General features: G+C 36.4%; 1 protein-coding gene across 1 annotated transcript in view; it reads right to left on the bottom strand.

The window, feature by feature from the left end:
- The window catches only part of HEME2 (Uroporphyrinogen decarboxylase), a 97,610-nt gene extending 84,054 nt beyond the window's left edge, over positions 1–13,556 (bottom strand). The window contains exons 1-2 of the mRNA XM_089819356.1: positions 13,396–13,556; positions 9,431–9,552 (exon numbers count right to left, since the gene is read on the bottom strand). Of these exons, the coding sequence (XP_089675482.1) occupies positions 9,431–9,552; positions 13,396–13,513 (240 nt within the window). The 5' untranslated portion in view covers positions 13,514–13,556. The remainder of the gene's footprint in view (positions 1–9,430; positions 9,553–13,395) is intronic.
- Positions 13,557–19,575: the final 6,019 nt, after the last annotated feature.

Genomic DNA, 19,575 nt, shown 5'->3' on the forward strand with positions numbered 1-19,575 from the left:
CTAGATTCATCTATGAACAAATCATTACAAGGTATGGCATACCAATTCAACTAATAAGTAACCACAAAGGGCACTTTGTCAACCATGTCATCAAACTACTTACGACGGAATTTAAAATCTACCATTCACTTTCAAGCACGTACTATCCAAGAGCGAATAGACAGGCAAAATCAACAAACAAAATCTTGGTTTCAGTGATCTATAAATCGTGCGGCGTTGAAGGTGAGGATTGGGAAGAGAAGTTGCCATCAGCATTATGGGCTTACCGTACCTCCTACAAAGTCACAATGGGACACACCCCATTTTAGTTAATGTATGATTGGGAGGTCGTAGTACCAACAGAGTTTATGGTACTGAGCTTATGGATAGCAATTGAAAACAAGTTGGGTGTAGTGTCCTCACTTTAGCAATTCACCAAGTGTGTGTGCGTTAGCCTCGTTCTACATGGTCCCCAGGGCTAACTAAGGGTTTAAAGGGATCCTAGAGTGTTTTGGCCTAGTCATCTCCAGTTTGGGCCAAAACAGAGTCTAATAGCTAATATATTGTTATGCCTGAAGTATTATTAAAGTAACATTTAATTTAGTTGTAAAATATTGAAGTGTTACTTTAATATTAAATTTTATGGGAATGTGTGCAAATCAAAAGGGGCGCCTAAAGGGATACATAAGTGAATATTTTAATATGTTTTATATTGCGCATCTTTTATCCCACATTGCTCATGAGAATTGAATCGACCCTTCGAGAAAGAATAAAAGAAAGTGTTAGTGGCTTCATTCGGAGGTTGAATATGAGAAGAAAATTGATGTGTGAGTTGCAGATCTGTTCTTGGCATTAGAGGACGTCTATCCTCTCTTGTGACATTCTAGACGTCATTTCCTTGGGGTTTGGCCTTTGGAATTCATTGCTATCAGCATCATTAATAGGCAGATTGGGCGTATTTCTAGCAACAAGCAGATTGGGTGTTTGCTCATATCATTCCCGCTTCTTGTCCAATGCTTATGCCATTCTGAAGGGATGATTTTATGGGGATCTTGGACTGATTGAAGACAGATTATATTGTAGCAGCACTATAGTGTGCCACTATTCACGTTACTATAACGCAACACTATTCACGTTACTGTAGCGTGACACTATTCACATCACTGTAGCATGGCACTATTCATGTTACTATAGCCGCAAGATGGGAAGTCATTACTAGAACATTATGTTATAATGCTGGAGTAATTAGTGAGTTGAAAAGTCTGCTATGTATTCGATTTTATTAGTTTGAAAAATAATATTATTTCAGCAGTAGTTCAATCTTCAGTTTGCATATTATTATAAATTCCTTCTTGTTCATATTATGTGATTTCAAATCTATGCAAAGACATAAAAACAAATAAACATTTTACTCCGGAGCCATAAAGGGGTTTAAACATTTAACGGAGAAATAAAGGGTTGGATGCAAATTATTTGACTAAATTCCTATCACCAGTTGGTTTAGTTTTTGGGCATTTCTAGTGTGCACATTACAGTGGTATCAAAGCCTTTAAGTCCTGCCATCCTGTGGAGGCCTTACAGGGAATTTGGAATAGATAGAGGGAAAAGTGTTTGACAAAATGTAAAAACACTAAAGTCGGAGATAAAACAGGTTAAGAATGTATGTTTGAGCATGCGAAAAAGGCCATTAACTTCTGCCATACCAAAGCAAGACAACAAAGATTCGAACTCACAGAGCAAGCAGTCTAGTTCATCTGTGCAGGTGGACATAGAATCCAATCTTACAGACACAAAGGAGATATTCTTTGAACAAGACGGCAGTATGCATGACTGAGATGACAGGAATATAGGACTAGGCAAAGGTAGTCCAGATCAAGATGAGGTAATGTTCAGATGATTACTAGGTACGTTAGAGCAGGGGCAGAGTATGCAACAGGAGCAAAATAGGCGAATGGATATGATGCTGCAGCTTATGGCTAGATAAATGGGCATCAATATTAATCTAGGCGATGCAAACAACGGAAACAATGATAATAATGGAGGCCGAGGCAACAACAATGGTCCTAAGAATAATATCAATGGTAATAATGATGGATAAGGCAACAATGGGAATGAGGCTGATAACTTTAGACACATTGCACGCCTAGCTCAAACAGCGAGCTCAAGGCCTCTCCTACCCACATTCCCACCCACAGATTCGATTGAACAAGTGAATGAACCACAAAGTACCAAGTTACAGGTTCAGTTCAAGAGGGACTGGGAGGCTGGCGGACCAGAGTTTCAGGCGGATATTTCCCTCAAAGATTATATAGACTTGAGGATGAGACATATGCCTAGAGCAAGAGGGAGGAATCAAAACTTTGAGCTGAAAAAGAAAGTTGGAAAACTTTCTTTACCTTATTATGATGCTTCGAGGAAGATAACTGCACGATCTTGGGTACATAAGGTAGATACATACTTGCAACTGAATCCTATGCCTGAGGAGGAGGCTATCAAGTATGCGGCTATTCATTTGGAGGGTCCAGCGCATGAGTGGTGGCATCATGGCATGGTAACCTTGAGGCATAATCAAATCACATCTGATGAAGAGTTCACTAAGAAGCTCATAGAGATTTGATACCAAAGATCCCGAGTTACAGTTTAAGGAGTTGGCACAGCTCAAGAAATGGGGGTCAGTTGAGACCTATATCAGTGAATTTTTGAGGTTAGTTGTGTGGGTCACAAATATTTCAGAGAGGAGATTGGTAGTGTTGTTTATGGACGGACTCTCAGATCCCTTGAGGGGTTGGGTCAAGGGGCATGACTTCGCTACATTACAGGAGGCCACTAAGAAGGCTCGTGACTTAGCGCCTTCTTCTTTTAAGAGTAGATTTCAGCCTAAGGATTCACATACGAAGAAGGATGAGGATAAGGACAAAAAAACCTTTTTACTGGATGTACAGCCAAAAGGGGATAATAGGAAGTTGGATAATGACACCCTAAATGAGTTGAGGAGGAACTTGTGTTTTCATTGTAGAGAGCCTTGGAACTTATCTCATAAGTGCCCTCTCAAGGCTAAGGCAAATCAAATGGAGTATTTTTCAACAGAGGAGTCATAGTCAAAGGGGGAGGATCCGCACTCCGATTCGGATGAGAGTAGCACTCCAAAGGAGAACATCATTACTAAGGATGATACGAAGGAAGTGAAGTGATCGACCCGGTAAATGGTTCAAAGGTAAAAATTTACCATCAGAGGAATGAAGGCCGCAGAAATGATGATACCCGAATGAATGATTTGGATCAAATGTGAATAATTAATAATAACAGTAAGTAAATAATAATAACAATAAACAGAGAAGACAGCTAAGAGAGTGCATGTCATAATTCCAAGTGTCTACATTCATATAGTTGAAGAGTCCAATTGTGAAAGTGTGACAATACCGTACAAACTAGGTAGAAGAAAAGAGCATCACCGTATGGCCCTGAAGCCAACATCGTATAGCTCCACCACACAAACTATGGCCTAGGCAAGGAAAAACATCGTACAGACTCCAGACCCCGCACACCGTACAACTAAGTGGGAGGAAAATATTGTCGTACGGCTCGTAATAGTCAGCAAGCCGAACACATAAAGCACTATACGGTTTAGACATGAAACTGTAAGGTAGCGCCAAGGAATGCAGAGACCATAGGGCATTATAGAGCTCCAAAAGAGAAATTGTATGTCCGTGCGACATTACCATACGAGGATTAAGAGTTAAAGCTACTTATTCAATGTATGGTGACAATCAAAATAGGAGTTGTTTAGCAGATAAGGATTTGGGATTTCAGGATTTTGGATTCAAACATGTGAGATGTACAAGCTGGTGGATTTTGAAGAGTTATGTGTGCCTAGGATTTGAACCTATGACTGGCGATTTGCAATGAAGCCTGAACTGCTGCTTTGGTTTGTGCTTGAGATTCGAACCCGTGGTCTGTTGAAATTGGTAGATTTTTGAAGGATTATGAGAAGATTTTGATTGTGGTTGGGATTCGAACCTGGCACCTATATGACTTCATGAGATTGGAGAAGCTTTTTGGCTAGGATTCAAACCTGGCCCCTGTGCATAGTGGTGAGATTGGAAAGGTTTATGAGGAGTTGTGTGGATTGTGGAGATTGGAAAGGATCCTAAAAGTGCATAAGGGGGATTCAAATCTTTGATTTGTGAGGTGGTGAATTTGATTTTATGAAGGGTGGAGGAATGGTCGAGGGTTCCAGTTGCAGGAGTCCATAGATGTACGAAAAGGGAGGAGCCAAGCTGTACGGAATGAAATATCCATGCATCCAAGAAGCTTGGACGCAACTTGTTGCCCGGGCAAGGTAAGGGATTAGGTTGGACCATACGGCCTTGCAAGAGGACACCGTGCAATGCAGCCATCCGGACTGTCAATGTGAATTCGTCCAAGTACAAGTATAGTTGTCGTACCAACAGAGCTTTCGGAGGAGTTGTACGATGGAGTTGTTTCAAAAGAGAACCAAAACCACCTAATCATCTCTTGCACACAAAAAGACAAACTAGAAGATAGTTATGGAGTCAGCCGAGAAGAGAGCCTGGAAGAAAAAGTTGGAAGAAGATTCAACTACCAGTAAGAGGATGAATCAAAATGTGAAGACATTGCCTTCAAGCATCCGTGTTGCAGGAGGCACAAGCACGAGCAAAAAGAAGGGCAAACAACCAACATAGGCAACTGCTGCAACAGTGTAGCTCACACCCCAAAATATACCTTTTGAAGGCCTGAATGAGTTAGAGTGTAGGAAATGGTGGTAGGATACCCTCGATAATCACACAGTAAAGAATAAAATAAGAAAGGCATAGGTAGAATGGCCAATCTGAATGTCAATTTCCTGCATTCATGAGTATGAGGGCTTTCTATGCACCATGATCGACACTTATGATAGGTTTTCTTGAACCAACTCATTTTGCTACCTAGGGCGAGATTTGGTAATATCCTTCAAAGCACCAGACTTCACTAGGGTATTCGGCATACCCGGCCAAGCACATGGAGGTAGGAAGATTGATGGCAAACTGAAAAAATTAAGTTGAAAGGTGAAGGTGCGCCTGATAGAACTTGTGTGCGGTGAGCTATCTCAAGCAGAAAAAGAAGCATTGATGGACACTTTGAAAGGCATAGGACTAAAAAAGTCTAACATTCAAGACCTCGTTAAGAGTAGGCTCATGAGATGGAGCCACACGTCCAATATCTCCTTCCCGCAAGTAGCAGTGATGAATGGGATCATGAACGGAAGCATATTGGGCCGCATTATTGGCAGAATGCATCTACGAGTTCATGCCACTATAGCACATGACATTTTACATGCCCCACTATGCCATTGGATTATTCCTTGATGCAACAACACGAATGATTCCCCTTGACATGTTGGAGGTCAATCCTAGCCCACTCGCTCCAGGCGAGCCACCCATCATACAATGGAAACATTTAGATGCACTAGGTGGGCAGAAAGCCATGGTCAGGTAGAAGCAACCCAGACAAGAGTTGGATGCAAGCTCGGAACATGGGAATGCAAATGGTTGTTGGCAAGAGATGTCATTCAATGCTAGTGAGACGGACAAAGAGGAAGAGGGTATGGAGGATAACGAAGAGATAGAAGTCATTAACGCGACTCCATTGCTATTCCCACAACCTGCCCTCTCAGCTACATCACATTTGGCCCCTGTAGGTATGCATATTCCTGATTTTGGACAGTTCAGACAACTCCTGTCATAGTAGCAACAACTTTGCCAGTACCCGCATGGATCCCAGTCATTCCAAAGGCAGTGGCTACATTACAGACAGAGTCTCCCCCATCACCAGCTACAGTCGTACCGGAGGAGGTGATGGACATACCAACACAGGAGGTCCCTGAGAGTTCAAGGCCACCGCAGGTTCGACTAGAGGTAGTTGATTCAGATGTTGTAGTCACTATAGATATTGCATTATTGGCTACTAATGCAGGTAGGACGAGTACAGCGCAGGACTTGAGTGCGTACTTGAGTTGAAGGTTTGGCATCAGACCAACAACGTCGTTATCTAGTATTCTCTTGCCTATGAGAGAAGTATCACAGGAGATGGATCTGATAGCCCAAAAGGAGAGTCACCCCACTAGTACAGTTGAGCTACCACCTCCACCCCCGACAGACAACTCTACTCAAAGGATGTTAGAGGCAATGGAGACAGCAATGGGCAGACAGGAGCAGCCCACATCAATTCCCTCAACAGCCATGGGGGAGGATGTAGAAGCATACTTGGCTGACATGGTGACTTGAGGTCACCAAGTAGTGATTTTTGCACAAACACGGGCACTGGAGATAGTGGTGCAGGAGTTGGAGCAAGTTCTATCTTTCATGCGAGTTAGATGCCCATCTACCTTTATAGTATGCTTCAAGGCACAAGGGTGGCCTAGCACAGAGACTCCGAAGATGAGACAGGAGTGGACTACTAGAGAGCCAATGGTAGAGAGGTGAGTGGAGAACTTGACGTGGGAGATAGTACAGGCGTATAGGGATGCATAATATGCTCTACGAATGAGTCAGGCAGATCAGGTAGCAACAGAGAGGGCTCAAGAGGAGATAGCTTCCAGATTAGTGCCAGTAGAAGCCAGTTTGGCTACGCACCAGTCAGCTTGGCAACATTCTTATCTCAGTTGGAGGAAGCTAAGCAAGCCAACAGTCAGCTGCAGATGGAGTTGGATGCAAAAGAGGTGGAGCTCCGAAACATAGCAAAGATGATGAAGAGAACTTTAGAGATTCAAATACAGGCTAAGGTGGATCTTAACACCCAGACCCAAAAGGTGCACGAGTTACGTGCAAAGTTGAAGGCTACTACACCCGCACCACTAGGGACGCACCCTTCTTCTTAGTCTTATTTTGATGTACTTAGTTGTCTCTATTTTGTCGTCCGGAGACAACTTTTCTTTTGGGGGGATGATGTTGTTGGCAAAGTCTAAACACAGCCAACGGGATTAGTTAGTGTCCGAAAGGTCACGTGACTATTGAGTCACCCCTTCAGGAGATATATATACATCATCTGAATTGAACTATGGATCATCGTTGTACTTGTGACTGTATACTCTGCTTATATGAATAAAGTACTATCTTGTTATGTATTATATTCTAGTCTCTTAATGCAATAACTATCCATTTACCCTATACAATAAACAATTAAGAGGATTGGAAAAGTAGCATATGAGTTGGAGTTGCCATCCACCAGCAAGATTCACAATGTCTTCCATGTGTCATACCTCAAAAAGGCACTTGGACAGCAAGTGACACCTTCAACTGAGTTACCCCCAATGGATGAAGAGGGGAAATTGATACTTATACCAGAAACAATTTTACAAGGCAGAAAAGGCTGAGGAACAAAGTAATTTTTTAATATCTTATCAAATCAAAAAACTTGCATATGGAGGGTGCAACATGGGAAGGAGAGGAGATACTCAAACATCCTAGTCTTCAAATGCTTGAGGATAAGCATTCTTTGGGTGGGGAGGACTGTAATGTCCCCAGCTCTGAACAAGACAATTAACAGCAGTTGGCTGTCATTTCCTTGGATTACCCAAGAGGAAGAGAATGTTTACAGAGCATCATTGGGTAAAAAAATCAAGTCCTCGGCTTGTTCTAAATACTACTTTTAAGTGAGATCATGTCTTTTAATGCAACTTCAGTGAACTTAAGTTATTATAAGTTAGGCATGTCTTTTAGGCAACTTAAGTGATGCCTAGCCAAGGGCTTAAGTTATCCCCACTTTTATGTACGAGTGACTAAATAAAACATATGACAAAAAATCAAGGCAGGTCCCAGCTTCAAAAAGTTTCATTGGTGCACACTAAAGGTTTTTATTTTGGAGCATTGGATTAAGAGGTGGAATATTAAAGGTGGAGATCGATTCATCTTTCTAGAAGGTGTTGTAAAACACCCTAAGGGGCTCATTTAGAACTCATATGATGAAGATTTTTGCTTACTGCTTCAACTTGGCTCAAGGATTCAAACCCTTGTGTATCCCTGATTTCAGCATGGGCTTTCCCTAGTTGGAAGGGTCTGTTTCAATGGAAGAGCTAGAATTTGTGAATATCTAGCACATTGCTATTTAGAGGCCAAATTAAAGACAATATTAGCGTTGGACACTCAAATCTAGTAACATTCACTATTGCAAATCATCTATTTCTGAGTTTTCTGTGGACGACTGTTAAAGAGCATCAATTCCAGATTTAATGCTAGTCAATTTGAGAGCCTATCACCACTTTTAGAAGGTCAGCTAGGGCTAGAAAACATTATGACCCAAATCTAAAATATTTTTGTACGTTATCTACATCATATTGTTTGATGGAAATGTCTAAATCATGGTTTTGAAAATTCTGAGCAGAAGTAACAGTTTTGATTGGATTCTCCTAAGTTCAAGAATAACCTAAAATTCATATTTTGTTTAGCTGCAAAAAGCAGATATGAAATATTGACCCAAAATCTGGGTTTGTCATGAAGATATTTATATGCAAATGAATTTCAAGATTTATGCCCTATTTTGCAAAGTTTTTGTTATCAGATTTTCCCTAGTTTGCATAAATCATTGTTTCCTTTTTAGTATCCTATTTGGGGATATTACAATGAGGTCACGAGGTCTAATCTCCACTCAGCCCACATGGTACTGGAGCACGTGTCGCACCAGCATCACCAGTCACTGTTAAAAAGTCTACACAGCACATTGCAGTTAATAGAAGGTGCTATAACCAATTCCTGCAGTCCTAAAAAAAAAGCTGGAAGGAATCTGAATGACAGGCATCTTGTAAGCTCTCAATTAAATTTTGTAACTGCTGAAATTATGAATATATTCTATGATGCTCGCAGAGGTGGATTATATATCCTGCATCAGGTGGCAACTTTAAGGCCAGCGAATATTTGTCCATCGGAGAAGTTACTTCAGCAGTTCATGGGAACCACCAAGACATATACAATGTTCCAGAGGCCACTTTTGGGTCATTAAGACATGATTCATTATTAAGGCAGGGATTGATATGGCAAGTCAGATGAAGTCCCAACTTGGTAAGCCTAAGTTTTAATAGGAAAGTAAAATAATTCAAGAGGTTAGGCTAGGATGTAGTCCCTCCCCATTAAAATTTTCAAAATAGCATGTGACTTTAATGGCATTTTTCACACAATAGCATACTATTTTTTTTCCTTTTTTCCAAGTCCTGACATATATTTCATGAATGTTCTTGATTATAAATTTATAAAGGAAAAATGCATCTATTACCAATATTTAGAGCAAATGCATGTACATTCAAAATAAATATCTTAGAAATTCCATTTGCCTGATAGTACCTTTAAATAAGAATAGGAAGCCTTGTTTATTTATGTCTACATATTTTACAACACGTGAGGAAATGAACAATTAGAACATCTATTAAAACATAGGAATGAAAAAGATGGATATAACCTGCCTTCATATATCTTCCAGCTTGTCTCATAAGCCAAACAGGAGGCCTCTCAACTGTCTCTCCCCGAACAGCGCGGAGGAGGAGCGGTTCAACTGTGCTACTAAGGTTTGTTTCTGCAATAGACTCTGTGTGATGCCAGAAAGAAAATAATATGAGGAATAACAGAAAAGCAAATTAAGCTGACCCAAAAGACTTCGATAAATAATGCAAAGTACAAAAGTTATTACAATATTGCAAATGACACAGATAGAACAGCATTCAATTATCTTACGCTTCTAATTATTAGTTCTTTACTTCTTTCTAAACTGGTTAACAGTAATACAGTTGAAAATGGACCCTTATCCCTACCCAAAAAAAAAATTGTAAATTGGAATAACCTTCGTAAAGAAAACATTAATAAAAACAAGACAAACCCAATTAACCATTGCAAGCTGGACACAAAAATAAGGAAACATTATAACAGAATAATCCAAACAGAAGCAGAAGGTCTAAAAAGAGCATCTCAGAAGTGAATATTTGAGGTATATCTCAAAAGAAAATCTTTGTAAAATCTTCAATGTACATGATTTGGGGCAACCATAAAAGTTCAGTTTTTCCATACACTAATTCTTCAGTAGGGAGTTGATTGCAACTAGCCTTTAACAAATGCTAAGGAGATACCGTTTCTTTGTTCCATAATTTACCATTTGACAGCATATTAAGAAAAAAGTGTGCATAATTGTTAGAAATAGGCAATACTAAGAGGGAGGGATGAATCAGTGTTCCACAAACTTTTGCCCAACTATGCATTTCATTAACAATCTTTAAACTTGCATATATGATCAAACTAAAAAATAAACATACCCATAACACCATTATTTGTTAACTAGGGAAACACTGCCCAAGGGAAAACCCCAGTGGGGATGGTGCACACAAAATGATCCACTAATCAAAAATATCTTGTGAAAGATATTGACCCTATTAGGAGTATATTACATTCATATAGTGTATCTGTCCTTGTTAGAGGACTAGGCCTTGTTAGAAGCCTCAACCCTGTTAAAAGTTGGTATTACAATATAAAAGTATGCTAGATGAGCCCACTGCTCAATCAAGCAATTATAACTTTACAATGCTATCAAAAAGAGATAGACACAAAAACCTTTACACGGTACTGATATCTTCAATATCTGATCTGTCCTTTAGGTGCCTTCTTCAAAACTGATCATACATCCATACTGTACTGTACTATCATCAAGTTCGCATCAATATTGTTCATAGAAAGTGTGCATTCAAACATTATATCACAATACAATGCCACACTTATTACAAACAAAAAGTTCTTCTTTTATATCAAATTATTTTATCCTGTCAGCCTTGCTGCTTGATACATTGCTAAATCTTTTGAATTAACTTTTGCCATGTGTGAGTTAACATCTAGGATGTCATCCCAACATTGTTGAGTTATTGTTTTGGTAAACCAAAATGCCTTTACTCTGCCCTTACCTCTGTTCTGTCTGTTCAGTCCTATACCTGGTAAATCTGCCATTACTCTGTCTGTACAACTCCAAAAATTTAGCATTGTTGCCCATGTGTTCTTCAATATCCGTACTATTTTCACCTAAGAGCGCACATGCTCAAGTGCCTCCACTGAAGTGCGCTGAACAAAATAGTCTACCTTCTCACTGTTTTCTTGAGCAACACTTAGACAATTTTTTAAGTCCAAGTATCCAAAACTTCATAACATTTTTGCCTTCTTCATGGTAGATGTATGTTGCCATAAATGACAACCCTATATCATCCTCTTAGCCAAATTGCCAACAATATTATGATTACTTCTCCTGTCAGACTAAAGTGATTTAGCTAAGATGTGAATCAGGGGCATGTAATATAGCCGTAACATTTTATCAAAGTTGAAGTTTATGTTTGCCAATAACTTAACACAGTGTTTGTTTAAGATTAAGTAAAACAAACAATACATTCAACCAAAACTATTCAATCTTCAAACTTCTTAGATGATAAAAACTATTGTGAGTGTCATCTTGACCTGAGCAATAAACTTAATCTATGTAAAATTTGACACTTAAATAGATATTAAGATTGATCAATGCACAAAGCACTTATACACTGGTCTCAACATTCTGATTATTATCAGGCACTGAATACTTCTACCAGAGATTAAGGCATCTACAAAATCCAGAGACAACTAAAACTGTCAGGATCAGGATTAATACTGGCTAATTTGAATCTACCAAGAAAATTTCATCATGCAAAGAAAATAAGAATTGCCAAATCATTTGAGATCTCAGAGACGGATTAACAAAATTAAATTATTATTTGGCAACTAACAGTAAAAAGGCTTTCATTTCTTTTGGTAAGAGATGCCTCCAAAAGAGATGAAAGTTTCCTTTTGACTATCAAAGGTGACCTCGATAGGGCTATCTAAAGGTGCCTTAAAAATGGATGACTAGCTCGTAGAGAGTGGACGAAAGGCAAGAGGAATGGTAGAGTGCATTCTTCCCCTCCATAATGCATGTGAACCCAGCATTCTCACAGAATGCTGTTTTCTAAAATTACCCAGCATTCTCGCAGAATGCTGTTTTTTAAAATTACATACACTGCTGTAATGCATGTTCCTTTCTGTGAACTGGATTACACTTATCGATTGTGCTAAAAGAGTATGAGAAGAAACTATCGAAGCAAGATACCACTTGCTGCTGTGATGAGGTAGGCTGATAAGGGCAGAACTACAATGGATTTTGTAAGGCTAATTTACAAAATTAACATATCTATACTTATATTCAACAAAGCCAATGATGCAGCATTTGACCCAGGGATCAACTGTAAAATATATTTGCGGTATCCTCCCTGTATTCAATCCTTTTTGTTCAGAGGCTGTCATGTGATGGCAGTGTGATGTCTTGTTTCTGTAGGATTACAATCCTAGTTTAAAACCAACTAGATGCCAAAAAAAAAATTATAAATAAATATATCGCGCATCTGCAAGCTTGCAATGTATCAAAATTTCAAATGAATACCCATCTGTGACCCAAGTTAACACATCTAAAGTATGCCATTTATATCAGAGGAAATCCTATAATCTCACCTTACATTTGTCCGGCAATACAAAAAAAATTGCTCTTATTAACGGAGCAATTAAGCCGGTCCATGCAAAACTTAGATATAATTTTATAAATTGCCTGTATAGCCCTTACCACGAGAAAAACCCCTTCCCTCCTCGTCCACCCGCCAATTTTCAAAGATAAAGTCAATTTAATGAAGGAATTAAGCCAAAACACCGTGTGAATTGACTCCAAAATCACTCTAGCAACAAGCTCAAAAAGGTTAATTTTCCATATGCAATGTGAACCAATTAAGCTAAACCTTATCTTATATCAATGCAACATCCCAAAAAATTATGTAAAATGATCAGTTTAGTGAATCCATGTATCCAAAACCCACGCCAGATTAATGTGAATAAACGTTTCTACAACTCGTACCACAAAACCATTTCGCCTGATACAGCAAAATTTCAGCGAAGCGGAATCAAAGATATTTGTTTTAAAACTAATATGCCGCTAGTCCCGACTATATATCGACTAATGCACTCTGGAAACTCTAATAGACTCACTGAGATTTGAAATATCAGATCTCCAAGTTCACTCCTGAGAACGCAACAATATAGCAAATTTATGAAATCTATCGACTCACCACTATCAATAATACGGCAATTTTCCGATATGTATCTACTCAATACTATCGTTTTATCTCCACTATAATATAATTATAATTTAGACGGGTCAAAAGAATTATTCAGCATTAATTCACGCCGCCACTCACTTCCAGCTTCCAAAAGTCACTGGTTCAAACGCCAGTAGAATCAAAATTAACAAGACAGCAAACATGTAACACAAAACAACGCGCCGCGTGTTCAATTCACGGCATCTCCCGCATTACTAGAAGAAGCAAAATTGGATAATATAAAAATGTACCTGTCAGTGTACAGCGTACCCTGTTGCGAATTTTAGGGTTTGAAGAAGAAACAGAAAGCTTCTGTGGAGAAGCCAAGTAAGAGCACGATGGCCATGGCTGATGAATTGCAACAGACATCGGTTCTACAGCAATACAGAAGTTGCTTCCGCTGTTTTTCGACAGATGGGCCTATCCGAACCTGTCACTTTAAACGCAAGTTCAGAAAAAATTGAATATATTGTTAGCTAACAAAATATTATGTGCCAATCATGGGTTGACATTCTTGCCTTGTTGGCGGAGGTGCCTCCTCCATTAGAAACTAAACTAGGGAGCATGAATTCTAAGTGGGTCATCTAATCTTCCTCTTTGGTTAATGATATATAATGGGAATAGGAAGAGAAAATTATAATATATCTTATATTCTTGTTCTTGTTTGGTTGTCTAAATCGGAATTATGAATTAAAAGACATATTCTAATTTTGCTCTCAATTAGAACACATGTCTATACTAAAAAAAATTTAAATATTAGAATGGGTCATTCCTATTCTCTTTCCAAATTTTTCAAATTATATAATTAGTCAAGTCTGTGCGCATATGCTTTACCCATATTAGAGTTTGCTTGTAGTTCGTTGTTTATTGTTTAACAAATTGCATTGAGTTTTTGGTGAAAAGCTTTTTCTTGTTTTCGAGTGAGTTTGTGAGTGAAAAGCTTCTTATTTATGAGTGTGTGGCTTCTTCTAGCATTGATTTCAAATTCAGAATTTGTTGGATTTGATATTTTGGATTTGTTATTTTGGACTCATTTGGTTCACCTAGAATTTGATTGGGAATATGTTTATTCTATATTTGGTGATACAAAACTAGAATTGGAATAAGATTAAGTTATATTTATGATTCATAATCATATTTTTCTAAATTTAATTTAATTTAAACTTATTTTATTTATGGTTTATAAGAGCATTATACTAAATTGCATAACTTAAACAATAGCATACAAAATATCTCCTTGACAATTCAATCAAACCTAATTGATGCTCCAAATGTAATGCCTACACCTAGCTTAGTTTTATCTTTCTTGTAGGCTTCGAGGAGTAAGCCTAAGTCTAGGGGAAGTGGGTGTAATGCCTACCTCTAGTTGATTTTTCTTCTCGTATTGTCAGATTCTTTTGGGCCTATTTTCTGATTGTGTTTTATGATTATCAGTACCTAGTTACCGGATTAGATTAAATGTATTTCATACTCAATTGATTTATGTGATGAGTTATTTAGTTATTTTAGTTATTTCAATTATTTCAAGATTATTTCGATGAGGATATATATGTTCATTTAGTGATTTTTAGTTATTTCATGATGTTTGTTAGATGAATGATTTATATGCAGTTTCTATGGTTACTTACCCCATACTTGCATGTGTATGGTGTACGTGTATGTTTTCTTTATGTTTGACATTTCTGATGTGATTGAAGGAGGGAGTCGTAGTCACCTGCTAGTCGGTATCTACACGGTGTGCCACTCCCTTCCATTGTCTAGTTAGTTTAGAATATGAGTATGTACATGCATGAATTTTATGCAGATTGCAGGTACCGAGTATCCACTTCCCTGAATTGTTAGGATGAGCGCACCCTATCACAGTATCTCAATGGTATAAGTGGAGAGATAATTCTTCAGTCTGAATCCTAAACCCTGAGCCAATTGTCTTAGAAAGTAGGACAAGTATTTGAGTTAGTTTCACCTTTCTGAATTCGTCAAGTGACATGAATTCATGATTTTGACCTTGGAGTTTGTTTTGGAATTTTGTACTTTATGATGGGTTTTTGTATTTGGTTTGTGGGTCTGTGATGATTTTCTATTATAATTAAATCAAATTAAAAGATAATTTAATGATTTAATTTAATGGAAATTTTATAAAGAAATTTGATATTTAATTATATTTAATTAATTAAGAAATTACTTAAATAAAGGAATTAAATTTAAAGATTTTATTAAAGTTATAATTTAGGCATATTTATATTTATTTAATTTTATTATTATTATTTAGGAGTTTTATTTTTAATAATAAACTCTAAATAATATTATAAGTTGAATTAATAAATATATTAGTAACTAGAGAGAGAAAACATAAATTTAATAAAGTTTATTTTAATTAAATTGCATAAAGGTTGTGCATGAAAATTAAAATATAATAAAAGATAAAGATGAATTGGGGATTCATAAATGGATCTGTTGAAATCGAGATATGGGTTTTGAAATGAAAACCAAGTTTATTTTATCGATTTTCACAGTTTGACCCAGATTTGTATACCAAGTTTATTTTACAAATTTATCATATATATATATATATATATATATATATATATATATATATATATATATATATATATATATATATATATATATATATATATATATATGGACTGTGATTTGTATTTAGAAGAGGGGTTGTTGTTCCTAAAATAAAATTAATTTTTAAAAAAAAAAATTAATGTGTTTTGGGAGGCAGGAGCCACCACCCACCTACCCCCGTATCTTCCCCCTACCTGGCATGTGGCCTACTGTCACAACAGCTCACGCTACTACGACGGCGTTGAGGGTTGTTGTTGCAGGAGTCACGCATAACGTGAAAAGCCCCTTGGGCTATAAACAAACTTTTTAAAAGTTTTAAATTATAATTTTAAAATGTTTTCTTTTTAATTTTATAAATTAATTAATATAATTTATGTATTATTATCAATTATTAGTAATGTTTGTTAGGTTATTAAATTATAGTTATTATCGTTAATAAATAATATTGATGTTATTTTATTAATGTTTAAAATGAGTATTATTTTAATAATTTAATAATATATTATTTAATATTAATAATATTTGTGTAAATTTTGATGATTAATATTAGATTTTAATTGATGTATAATTGAAGATTTGCATAAATGGATTTACTTTTAACATTTATCTATATGTTATATTGATAATTATAATAATTCAATTAGAAAACTGATGACATTTAATAAAACTTGGATTTTGCTTAGTTGAATCAGTTATAAATGGTAATGATTTATATTACTAGGGGCATTTTCTTATTCGAAAAACTTAGTAATTAACATACTTTGAAAAAATGAAAACTGTAATGTGTATGTTTATTGAATCCTGTATTTTGGTAATGAATTGAACTATGAAACAATGTTTAAACAACTTTGTATGAATTGTTGAATCGTTTTGGATTCTAGTGAACTCAGAAACCTTAATGAATCTGGCAACTAGAGAAATGGAAACTGAAACTTTGATTGAGATCGAAAACATTATGAACTGTAATATTTGGAAGTGAAAATGAAAGCTTGAAACCATAGTGAAAATTAAACCTTTGTGTTTTAAAAAGCTAATGTATTGAGAAAGTTACATTGTGTCTACTATATGCGATGTGTGGTTTACTGGTATTGAGGTTTCGAATGTTGACTTGGCTTTGACCAAATCAGGATGTTTACCAGAGGCTTGGAAGTTTTGTTCTATGATGATGTTATGGATTGTTTTGTGCACAATCTTTTATACCTAACCATGGTGATGTGTCATGTGTGTGCTATGATGAGTTTGATCAGATATTTTGATGTGATTTCTTGTTCTTGTGTAAAACTGAGGTGGATGATGTGTCCTTTTTTTATAACTTTTGAGTCTTCAATCAATTATCCTTAATTGCTTCCCACTTGCTTGTATAGGACTGAGGTGATTAAATGATTTATTTTTTGCGATGTCAAGTTATGACATGGATTTGGTTTATGTGTACTTGATTTTGGATCAATCCTGTTAGGATGATCATATTGGCAAAATCTGTGATTATGATCAGTAACATTTTAGTACATTTTAGTACATTTCAGTTGCTTGTTTAAGAAATGATGTGTTGTTTATGGTCATTTGTGATCTTTTTCTTTTGTTGAGCTTAGGGTAGGTTATATGTATGTCATGTTGGGAAGTGGCTTGCAATGGAGGTCGAGGCTATAAATAGGCTAGCGAGTAACCCATTGTAGGTTATTTTAATAAGTGATAACATTTCATTAAATGGGTTTAAAATGAATGAATAAGATATTGGTACTATTGAAAGTCACTAGGGGGTCTGGAGTATTAAAAGACTACCAAGGTAACCTTAAAGTTGACTTGTTAGTATGCATTGTTCGTACGAAAGAATATTGATGCTACATAGAGACACTAGGGGATTCGAAGTCCATAGTGGCTACCAAGGTAACCTTAGAGCGGCTCATACAATGACACTTGCCCACTTGCATACTAGATTTTTTGCATGTCTTTGTTGCCTCTAAGATTAGTTGATACTTGCGCATTGGTACCCTTTGAGATAGTTTGTTTTCAAGTGATTCCTTGAACCTAGATGTTGGTTTTGACTTTTGGTTTATTATCATGTTTGGGACTTGAGACTATCTCCTCGGTGTGGTGGGAGTGGGCCATTTAGGTTCCATAAGGTCAGTGGTAGTGCTTTTTACTTTTACCATTGAGATTTGATAGTTCAATGTCGTGGTTGGAGTTCCCTATTCTATATATCCTTTCATTATGTTCTTGTGTACTATGATGGATGGTTGTACTCTATTGTATTGTATTGTATTTTATTTCATGGATCTTAAGAGATGATGTAATCTATTTTATGATGTATATTCTTTCAGCCTTTCATACCCTATGACCTGTATAGTGGATGATTGTGCATTCTAATTATTGTCAAGTGGCATTCAGGATAATTGTATATTATTTAAATGAATTTGTACTTGTAGTTATTTTTTAATGTGGATGTGTTATATATTGATTTTAGTATTAATTAAACTTAAAATTGATTCAACGTCATGGGACCCTTAAGGATTGTAATTTTTTTTATGGTATGTGCTTATGTGTATGTTATTGTTTCCACTATATTTATATCTATTGTCATTAAGTTATTATCTCTTTTTTTTAAATAATGTTTGACAAACTTAGTGAAACTTTAGTTAATTTCTTTTGGGTTCCTTGGTGGGGCATTACATCTGGTATCAGAGCCTAAGTTTCTACATTGGGAGCTGTGGGTATATTGGAATGCCACTAGTGGATAACTAGTTAACTGAAACAAAACTTGAACTGTTATATGTATCTATTACAAATTTGAACACTTGAACTAGTTGAACTGAAATGAAACTTAAATTGTTATATGTATCTATTACAAACTTCAACACTTGAACTTCAAACTGAAATGAAACTTAAATAGTGTTATGTATCTTTTACAACTTGAACACTTGAAAACTTCAGACTTGATTTCTTGAAACATAGAAAAAGGCAAAACTTGTATAACTCTTGAGTTGGATTTCAAACATGTTTCCTTATGATTGTGCTTTAAGGTGGTATGCCTTTGTTGAATTTGTAAACATTGTTGTTTTTCTTGATTGGGTGTTTTTCAATGGAGTCTTATCCTCCTACAGGGGGAAAGGGTCCAATGGGACCCGCACAGTGAGTGCTTTGGTTTTAGAGATGTTGATCTTTTGTTTGGAGTGTTTTAGGGGATCTATTTCAGTATTTGTTAAAAATATGAATGTTGGATCAGTATGGTTTTTGGTTTACTATTAAACTAGAATCATATTGCTCTAAGTGACTAAAAGTGTATACATAGTTAACTTATTTGTATTAGTTTTGTAAATGAACTTTTTGTTTGATATTATAGATAATACTCTTTGACTTTTAGTTACCCTAGTCATTGTAGTAGGCTTCCAGGGCTAAGCCTAAGCCTAAGGGAAGTGGATGTGAAGCCTACCCCTAGCTTAGTTTTATCTTTCTTGTAGGCTTCCAAGAGTAAGCCTAAGTCTAGGGGAAGTGGATGTAATACCTACCCCTAGTTGACTTTTCTTGTCGTATTGTTGGATTCTTTTGGGCCTATTTTTTGATAGTGTTTTATGATTATCGGTACTTAGTTACTGGATTAGATTAGTTACCCAATTAGATTAAATGAATTTCATACTCAATTGATTTATGTGATGAGTTATTTAGTTATTTCAATTATTTCAGGATTATTTCGATGTGGATATATATGTTCATTTAGTGACTTTCAGTTATTTCATGATGTTAGTTAGATAAATGATTTATATGCAGTTTCTATGGTTACTTACCCCATACTTTCATGTGTATGGTGTATGTGTATGTTTTCTTTATGTTTGACCTTTTTGATGTGGTTGAGGGAGGGATTT

This window comes from Cupressus sempervirens, chromosome 3, assembly GCF_028749045.1.
Source record: "Cupressus sempervirens isolate cs-2001-9-10 chromosome 3, ASM2874904v1, whole genome shotgun sequence".
Taxonomy (NCBI): domain Eukaryota; kingdom Viridiplantae; phylum Streptophyta; class Pinopsida; order Cupressales; family Cupressaceae; genus Cupressus; species Cupressus sempervirens.